At 41.0% G+C, this 10389-nt stretch overlaps 1 protein-coding gene across 2 annotated transcripts in view; it reads right to left on the bottom strand.

The window, feature by feature from the left end:
• Window positions 1-318: 318 nt before the first annotated feature.
• The window catches only part of LOC142662685 (uncharacterized), a 39434-nt gene continuing 29363 nt past the window's right edge, over window positions 319-10389 (bottom strand). For both annotated transcript variants that reach the window (XM_075840935.1, XM_075840985.1), the window contains one exon: window positions 319-3289. In XM_075840935.1, coding sequence (XP_075697050.1) covers window positions 2346-3289 — 944 coding nt within the window. In that variant the 3' untranslated portion in view covers window positions 319-2345. The remainder of the gene's footprint in view (window positions 3290-10389) is intronic.

Here is a 10389-nt window from a genome sequence, read left to right as displayed (position 1 = left end):
GAACATCGTTTTGCCTCTATACAAATCACTAGTCATACCACTCGTGGAATATTGTGTACAATTTTAGGCACCTGTGTATAAGGATATGGTGGAACTAGAACGGGTGCAAAGGGCAACCAAGGTAATTAGGGGAATGGCGGATTGCAGTACCAAGAAAGGTCATCAAACCTGGGGCTATTAAGTTTAGTAAATAAGACATCTTAGAGGTGATCTAATTACAATGTACAGATATATAATTGGACAGTACAGAGATCTTTCTATATTTCAATGTTTTTCTTGAATTTTTCATAAACAACAGAAGGCAGTTAGATACAGGTTATAACAAATTCAGACTTAGAGGAATTACAAAGTTCAAGTTTTGCATAAGGAATTACATCTCAAATTCGACCTTTTTCTAAATATAAATTACATAATTTATAAGGTATAAAGTTAGGTAATTTTCCGGGTTACCTATTCACAAGGAAAAAGTTAAACAAACCTAAATAAACCTGAATAAGGGGGAAAGGGATATGGGAAGGGATGTTATTGTGGGGTTATACTTCCATAGATTTATTTTGTGGGGAGATAAAAGATAATTAAGGCAGTTGAACAGAACAACAACAGTGAACGATCTCGATCTTGATTTGTTGATGAACATCTTACCTGTCTCATAAAAGACCCATATGTTTCTTAGTCGATCATGGCTCGCAAGACCCCCTAACACCGTTTTGGCAGGTCTCGACACCATGCCCATCTCATTGACATGTTCTCTTATCAAAGATTTGTTTAAATTTCTATTGTCTATTTCGACCCTCCTCAAATCAATTGTGGTGTGTCTAGGAGCAGTAAAATTATAAGACTCAGACAATTGGTGGATCTCCCGACAAGAGCTTCTCCTGATATCATATAGTCTGTTCAAAACATTGTCTAATCAAATGTTGTGTCTCAACCTGCAATACATCAATAAAGCTCTCCCAGGTTTAAAAAAAAACGTTCCACCGGACTCCCTTTTTTTGTCAAGGCCTCCGTCCAATTCATTTTTAATCTGGAAAATAAACTATTTCCAAATACAATTAATGTCGGGTGTGTCCATGTGTGCAAGAGATAGTTTTCAGGCCTCCTGCTGAAGCCATAAATACTTACTTCCTGCTCCCCAAAGTGCATGAGATATTTTCCACATTAATGTGGCCAAATAGGGTTGAATGGGACATAGTTGACCAAATAAGTGGTAATGAAAGTGTACTTTTGTACAGAAGGACTGAATCCTTGGAAAACTCCAAAGAAAATGATATATATCCGCTGAATCTTCTTGGCACCTAAAACACTTATCAGTGGGAAATACAGTCATTTTGACGCCCCGAACTAGAGATATATATATGCCTTATGGTGGATCTGCAGCGTCATCTCAGTGTATCTACTTGAGGGAAGGTATCTGATGCTATTTTCAAGAGCAATGAGTAGGGTCTGTGTTGTGAGTTGTGGTATGTCCCTCAACCATCTGGTCAGAGCGACCTGAGATTCCTGATAATCCAAGGGACTATGTATAAATTTATAATATCTGGAGGTGTGGCCCCTGCCCACAGGGTGGCGAGCCAATACTGAACGAAAGTCTGGGTTCCATTCCAAGGGAGGGAGATGTGAAAGTATGTGCATGACATAACTACGTGCTTGTAGATAAACATCTTTCTAATGATATTTTTATATCTGGGCCTGTAACTAGGACAAGGGGGCATTCCTTACATCTACAGAAAAAAAGGTTTCACCATCATCACAGACGGCGATTCTTTACTGTTAGACCAGCGAGACTATGGAACTCTGATACAGGATGTTGTGGTGGTTGACTCTTTTGACAAGTTCTAGGAGGGCCTGGATGCCTTTCTAGAAAAATATAATATTACAAGTTATGAGTACTAGATTCTGGAGATGGGACGTTGATCCAGGGATTTATTCTGATTGCTATATTTGGAGTCAGGGAGGAATTTTCCCTCAAAATGAGGCACCTGGTACCAACCTTCCTCTGGCTCAACATGGCAGGATTATAGGTTAAAACTGATAAACCCATGTGATTTTTCCAACCTTATCAACTATGTAACGTACAGAACATCAAAATAGCTTCTTCCCTGTGTGACTTCTCAGATGAGCACTAAGTATGCCTTTAGTAGAAAAACATTTCCCACATTCTGAACATGAATACAGCTTCTCTCCTTTATGAATTCTCTCATGTGTAACAAGACGTGATTTATCTGTAAAACATTTCCCACATTCTGAACATGAATATGGCTTCTCTCCTGTGTGTATTCTCTCATGTATAACCAGATGTGATTTATGGGTAAAACATTTCCTACATTCTGAACATGAATACGGCTTCACTCCTGTATGACTTCTCTCATGTATAACAAGATTTGATTTATCTGTAAAACATTTCCCACATTCTGAACATAAATACGGCTTCTAACAAGTTGTGATTTATAGGTAAAACGTTTCCTACATTCTGAACATGAATACGGCTTCTCTCCTGTGTGACTTCTCTTATGTAGAACAAGATTTGATTTATCTGTAAAACATTTCCCACATTCTGAACATAAATACGGCTTCACTCCTGTGTGAATTCTCTCATGTATAACAAGACTTGATTTATTTGTAAAACATTTCCCACATTCTGAACATGAATACGGTTTTTCTCCTGTGTGAATTCTCTCATGTATAACTAGATTTGATTTATTTGTAAAACATTTCCCACATTCTGAACATGAATAAAGCTTCTCCCCTGTGTGGATTCTTCTATGCTTGGCAAGACCTAATTTATGTTTAAAACATTTCCCACATTCTGAACATAAATATGGCTTCTCTACTGTGTGAATTCTGTCGTGTCTAACAAGATGTGATTTGTATGAAAAGTGTTTCCCACATTCTGAACATGAATACGGCTTCTCTCGTGTGTGTATTCTCTCATGTCTAACAAGATGTGATTTGTATGAAAAGCGTTTCCCACATTCTGAACATGAATACGGCTTCTCCCCTGTGTGGATTCTTCTATTTGTAAAAAGACCTGAGATTTTTGTGACGTGTTTACCACATTGAAATCTTTCTCCCCCTTTCGGAGCTGTATTTGTCATAACAATCTGTGATTGGTCAGGAGAAGATTCCTCATGATTAGTGGAATTATATGATAGATCTCTACTGTGATGTTCTAGATGTACATTAAGGGTGATGAGGTTTTCTCCTGAAGACTGCTGCATGATATCTTCATCTTCTACTTTATGATTTATTGATACCATGAAGTTTCCCTCAGAGTTCTTAGTGAGATTTTCTGTTAGGATTAAAAATGTATTTTGTTCAAAACACAAAACTTGAAAGATGTAGAACATTCATTTTAGTCTGGAAACACACATGCCGTGTTTTGAGCCACAGCCAGAAGTCTATCAAGCAGTAAGAAGTTTAAGCCGAACTTTGAATCCACTCCAGGATTTAGCTTAAAAACCTGCCTCAAAAATTGTTTGTGATTCCAGCCTTAACCCCTTCCCTCTTTAGCCACTTTTGACCTTCCTGACAGAGCCTCATTTTTCAAATCTGACGTGTCACTTTATGTGGTAATAACGTCGGAATGCTTTCACCTATCCAAGCGATTCTGAGATTGTTTTCTCGTGACACATTGCACTTTAAGTTACTGGCAAAATTTGCTCGATATGTTTAATATTTAATTGTGTAAAACACCAAAATTTAGCGAAAAATTGCAAAAATTAGCATTTTTCTCAATTTAAATGTATCTGCTTGTAAGACAGGCTGTTATACCACACAAAATTGTTGCTAATTAACATCCCCCATATGTCTGCTTTAGATTGGCATCGTTTTTTGGACATCTTTTTATTTTTCTAGGACGTTACAAGGCTTAGAACTTTAGCAGCAATTTCTCACATTTTCAAGAAAATTTCAAAAGGCTATTTTTACAGGGGCCAGTTCAGTTGTGAAGTGGCTTTGAGGGCCTTATATATTAGAAACCCCCAAAAAGTCACCCAATTTTAAAAAGTTCACCCCTCAAAGTATTCAAAACAGCATTTAGAAAATGTCTTAACCCTTTACATATTTCACAGGAATTAGGCTGGGTTCACACACACTATTTACGGACGTAATTCGGGCATTTTAGCCCCGAATTACGTCCGAAAATGAGGCTCAAAAGCGTTGGCAAACATCTGCCCATTCATTTGAATGGGTCTTACGATGTTCGGTGCCGACGGTTATTTTTTTTACGCGCCGCTGTAAAAAAAGGACGGTCATGTCACTTCTTCAGACGTAAATGGAGACGTTTTCCATGGACTCCATGGAAAAACAGCTCCAATTACGTCCGTAATTGACGCAGCGAAAGACGCCTGCACATGCCATTTCTCCTGAAAACAGCCCCGTAATTTCAGCCGTAACGGAGGCTGCCGTGTGAACATAGCCTTAAAGCAAAGTAGAGGTGAAATTTACAAATTTCATATTTTTTTGCAGAAATAACATTTTGAATACAATTTTTTTTATAACACAGCTTTTACCAGAGAAATGCAACTCAATATTTGTTGCCCAGTTGCTACAGTTTTAGGAAATATCCCACATGTGGCTGTAGCGTGCTACTGGACTGAAGCACCGGCCTCAAAAGCAAAGGAGCACCTAGAGGATTTTGGGGCCTTATTTTTGTTAGAATATATTTTAGGCACCATGTCAGGTTTGAAAGGCTTTTGCGATGCCAAAACAGTGAAAATCCCCCAAAAGTGACCCCATTTGGTAAACTACAACCTCAAGGAAATTATCTAGGGGTATAGTGAGCATTTTGACCGCACAGGTTTTTTACAGAAATTATTGGAAGTAGGCCGTGAAAATTAAAATCTACATTTTTTCAAAGAAAATGTAGGTTTAGTGATTTTTTTTCTCATTTCCACAAGGACTAGAGGAGAAAAAGCATCGTCAAATTTATAAAGCAATTTCTCCAGAGTAAAACAATACCCCACATGTGGTAATAACCGGCTGTTTGAACACACGGCAGGGCTTAGAAGGGAAAGAGTACTATTTGGCTTTTGGAGATCACATTTAGCAGGAATGGTTTGCAGAGGCCATGTCACGTTTACAAAGCCCCTGAGGGGACAAAACAGTGGAAACCCCCACAAGTGACCCCATTTTGGAAACTACACCCATTGAGGAAATTATCTAGGGGTATAGTGAGTGTTTTGACCCCACAGGTTTTTTGCAGAAATTATTGGAAGTAGGCCCTGAAAATTACAATCTAAATTAATTCAAAGAAAAATGTAGATTTAGCTAATTTTTTCTCATTTCCACAAGGACTGAAGGAGAAAAAGCACCGTAAAATTTGTAAAGCAATTTCTCCAGAGTAAAACAATACCCCACATGTGGTAATAACCGGCTGTTTGAACACACGGCAGGGCTTAGAAGGGAAAGAGCACTATTTGGAGATCACATTTAGCAGGAATGGTTTGCGGAGGCCATGTCGCATTTGCAAAGCCCCTGAGGGGACAAAACAATGAAAACGCCCAAAAAGTGACTCCATTTAGGAAACTACACCTCTTGAGGAATTCATCTAGGGGTGTAGTAAGCATTTTGACCCCACAGATGTTTCATAGAATTTATTAGAATTGGGCAGTGAAAATAAAAACAATCCTTTTTCTTCAATAAGACGTAGCTTTAGTGCAAATTCTTTCATTTTCTCAACAAATAAAGGAAAAAAAGAACCCCATCATTTGTAAAGCAATTTCTCCCGAGTACAACAATACCCCATATGTGGTCATAAACTGCTATTTGGGCAAACGGCAAGGCTCAGAAGGGAAGGACCGCCATTTGGAGTGCAGATGTTGCTGGGTTGGTTTCTGGGTGCCTGTGGGCCCCAAACAGTGGAAACCCCCCAGAAGTGACCCAATTTTGGAAACTACACCCCTCAATGCATTTACCTAGTGGTGTAGTAAGCATTTCAACCCTGCAGGCGTTTTGTAGAAATTAGTGTGCACTCGATGTTGCAGAGTGAAAATTGGATTTTTTCCATAGATATGCCAATATGTGGTGCCCAGCTTGTGCCACCATAACAAGACAGCCCTCTAATTATAATGCAGTGTTTCCCGGTTTTAGAAACACCCTACATGTGACCCTAATCTTTTGCCTGGACATTCGACCAGGCTCAGGAGTGAAAGAGCACCATGCGAAATTGAGGCCTAATTTGGCGATTTACAAAGTATTGGTTCACAATTGCAGAGCCTCTGATGTGAAATAATAAAAAGAAACCCCTGAGAAGTGACCCCATTTGGAAACTGCACCCCTCAAGGAATTTGTTAGGGGGTGTAGTGAGCATTTCACCCCACAGGTCTTTTCCATAAATGAATGCGCTGCGGATGGTGCAAATAAAAAATTTATATTTTTCCCTAGATATACCATTCAGTGGCAAATATGTCATGCCGGGTATGACGATGCCATATATGTGGAAGAAAACTGCTGTTTGGGGACGCTGTAGGGTTCAGATGGGAGGGAACGCCATTTGGCTTTTGTAGAGCGGATTTTGCTTGTTAGTAGATTTGTTTGAGTATTGCTGGTGTTTCCGTTTATAATGTGGGGGTACATGTAAGCTGGGCAGAGTACATCAGGGGCATAGTCAGGTGGTATAATATTGGGGTAAAAAAAAAACACTAAAATGATCAATAGATGTGTGTTACGCTGTGAAGCAATCCTTTCTGCACAGGCCGTGTTGCACTGATATATGGCGTCCTTTATGCCCCTTTTGGTACACACTCCGCACCTTTGCAGTTTGGGGAATTTTGCTGGGAAAGTGTTGTCCTGGTATAATACGGGCACCGTCGCTTCCAGCGGATATGTTTGGGCCCTCCCTTTCCTGGTTCCCTAATTTTAGGTCCTTGATAAATTGCCTCTTCAAACAGAAGAAATGATCCCCTTGGGCACAACTGCATATTTTTTATTTTCTGAATTATTGGAGCCATAACTAATTTTATTTTTTCATAGACGTAGTGGTATGAGGGCTTTTTTTTGCGGGACGAGCTGTAGTTATTATTGGTACCATTTTGGGGTACATGCGACTTTTTGATCACCTTTTACCCTATTTTTTGGGAGGCCAGGTAAACAAAAAAACGCAATTCTGGCATAGTTTTTTTTTAGGTTTTTTCTATGCAGTGTTCACAAAGCGTTATAAATTACATGTTACCTTTATTCTGCGGGTCAGTACGATTCCGGCGATACCCAATTTATAGCACTTTTTTATGTTTTACAACTTTTTGCACAATAAAACTACTTTTGTAAAAAGAATGTATTTTTTGCTGTCGCCAAGTTGTAAGAACCATAACGTTTTAAATTTTTTGTCGATGGAGCTGTATGAGGGTTTGTTTTTTGCGAGACAAGCTATAGTTTTTATAGGTACCATTTTTGGAATACGTGCAACTTTTTGATCACTTTTTATTCCTATATTTATAGGGCAAAGTGAGCAAAAAACAGAAAATCTGGTATCGTTTTTTAAGTTGTTTTTTTTATGCTGTTCACCGTGTGCAATAAATAATATAATATTTTGATACCTCAGGTCCTTACGGTAGCGGCGATACCAAATATGTATGGTTTATTTATTTTTTTCAATAATAAAGGACTTAAGAGTAAAAGGGGGATTGTGTTTTATTTTATTACTTGAAACGTTTATTGTTTTCAAACTTTTCTTTTTTTCACTTTTTTTTTTTTACACTTTTTCTCAAGTCCCACTAGGGGACTTGAAGGTCCAGCTGTCAGATTTATTTTTTTCTAATGCATTGCACTACCTACATAGTGCAATGTATTTGATCTGTCAGTTATTCACTGACAGCAAGCCGATTAGGCTTCACCTCCTGGCGGGGCCTAATCGGCTTCCGTAATGGCAGAGCAGGAGGCCATTGTTTCTCCTGTTGCCATAGCAGCAGTCGCCAGTCCTGATTGCCTGTCAGGGCTGGCGATCTGCTAGTAACCGCTACGATCAAGCAATCGCTTTCGATTGCTGCATCGAAGGGGTTAATAGCAGGGATCTGAGCTAGCTCCAGTTCCTGCCGTTACAGGTGGATGTCAGCTATAACATACAGCTGACTTCCACCGCTGATGACGCCGGATCAGCTCCTGAGCCTGCACCATCTTGCCGGCGGCTACGGAAGCCAATCAGGCTCAGCCGCCGGGCGGATCTTGACCGGTTTCCGTGCTAGGCAGACCGGGAGGCCAGTATTAGGCCTCCGGTTGCCATTGCAGCCACCGGAAACCCGGCAATTTCATTGCTGGGGTTCCGATGAACTGCAAACACCTTAAGTGCAGCACTCGCGTTTGAGCGATGCACTTAAGGGTTTAATGGCGGGGATCGAAGCTAATTTCGGTACCCACCATTACAGCCGGATGTCAGCTGTAAGATACAGCTGAGATCCGGCGATGATGGCACCGGCTCAGCTTCTGAGCCAGTGCCAAACATTTGGCGTATGGGTACGGCAATTTGCGGGAAGTCAATGCTTTCCATGGCGTACCCATACGGCAAATGTCGGGAAGGGGTTAAAAAGCTTTGTATAAACAGTTTAAAATATAGTCATGACAAAAGTCCATTATTCTGGTTTACACCCAGGCCTCCACTTTTAATACATAAAGCTTAACTTGATAATATTTTTTTTTGTCTGACAATGAAGCCTGTCCTCTGCCAACACATTTGACCCTTCAATACGAATTAGACATACAACATCTTAACTTAAAGTTATTGATAATCTAATCTTTGCCGCAGTCTACATTTAACAAGATAATGTGCCATGAGACAAAGCACACATCTCAGGATGAATTCACGGAAATGACAATAAGGTCTGTATTTCCTAATGGCTGAACAGTAACTGGATCTCAATTTTATAGAACACCTTTGGGATGTAGTGGAATACACAGAGTGAAGTAATTAATCAGAATCTGTAATAAAGGTTTCTAGTACATTGTTGTATCATTCCACTAAGAATTCAGGCTGTGAACTCCAGTGGGAGAGGACGTGCTTCCCAAGCTCCGGTGGTGGCACTTTGTCCACCTCTGTCCTAGAGCCCGTCATCCACCTGGCAGCTGTTCTGTTGCACTCCTGTTGTCGGGAGGCAGTTTGGGACCTTCCTGGCCCGGATCGGACAAATTTTATTTTCGGGCCTAGTAGTGGGAGCGGATACCCGGCCTAAAATTTCTGACAGAAGCCGGCCGACGGCTACTTCTGGTCGGACCAGAACAGCGGAGGACCGCTGTTACATGGCCAAAGGCCCTGCATCAAGGTCTCAGTGCTGCCCTGATACCATAGTACTACATAGGGACAGGAAAGAGTGGACCCTCTGCGGAGTAGAAGCTTCTGGGGACACAGCAGCTTCCGGCCACTGACACTGTGGGTATTCTACGACCTCCATGCTGTCCCTCCCTACACCGCACAGATCTTCCCCTTTCCCCATGCATATAGTTCACTAACGTATATGTGGCTGTGAACTGATCTGAGGCGATTCTCCGTTCTTACACCATACTGCTACTAGGGGTACACCCATAATCGCTTCCTCCAAGCAACCCAAAATTACGGATAAGTTGGACAAGTCCACTGGTCCTGAATCTGACCCCCGCATACCGTGGTCTTCTAAAGGCCTCCGCCTCTCCTTCCACTACTGTCCACTCCCCTTCTGAACCGTCCATGTTAGACGTGCTGAAGGCTATCCCGGAATCTCGTACGGTTTTGACTGAGAATATTGATGCCCTTAAAACGGACTTTGGTCTTCTCAGAGCTGATGTGCATGCACTGCGTGAAAGAGCTACGGAGTCTGAGACGCGTATTTCTGACTTGGAAGATGCAGTGACTCCACTGAGATCATAGGTCGAGACTCTAGAAACGCAACAGTCTGCATGTCGGGCTAAAATTGATGATATGGAGAACCACTTGCTTAGATGTAACATCCGCTTCATTGGCCTGCCTGAAGGTGTGGAAAAACCTGACCCTGCTGCGTTTTTGGAACATTGGCTCAAGTCAACATTTGGGGATACTGCTTTTTCTTCTATGTTCTGTGTGGAACGTGCAAATTGGATCCTTACTAGAGCTCCTCCACCTAGGGCGCCACCGCATACTTTTATTGGCATGTTTCTGAATTTCAAAGACAGAGATAAATTACCGGAACTTGCAAGGAAACAAGGGCCTTTGAAACATACCAACCAAGATGTGTGAGTCTTTCCCGACTATTCGTTGGAGGTACAAAAACAGAGGCAGAAGTTTATGGAGGCCAAGCAATATTTGAGGGAGAAACAAATAGTTTATTCTATGCTATACCCCGCAAAATTCAGATTGGTGCACAATGGCTCCGCCATATCCCTCGACAAGCAAGAATACGTATTTGCCTGGTTAGAACGTAATGGACTTTAATGGACTCTGGTTTCCAT

The sequence above is a fragment of the Rhinoderma darwinii genome, chromosome 1 (assembly GCF_050947455.1).
Source record: "Rhinoderma darwinii isolate aRhiDar2 chromosome 1, aRhiDar2.hap1, whole genome shotgun sequence".
In the NCBI taxonomy this organism is placed as follows: domain Eukaryota; kingdom Metazoa; phylum Chordata; class Amphibia; order Anura; family Rhinodermatidae; genus Rhinoderma; species Rhinoderma darwinii.
This window is presented reverse-complemented; position numbering and strand designations above follow the sequence as displayed.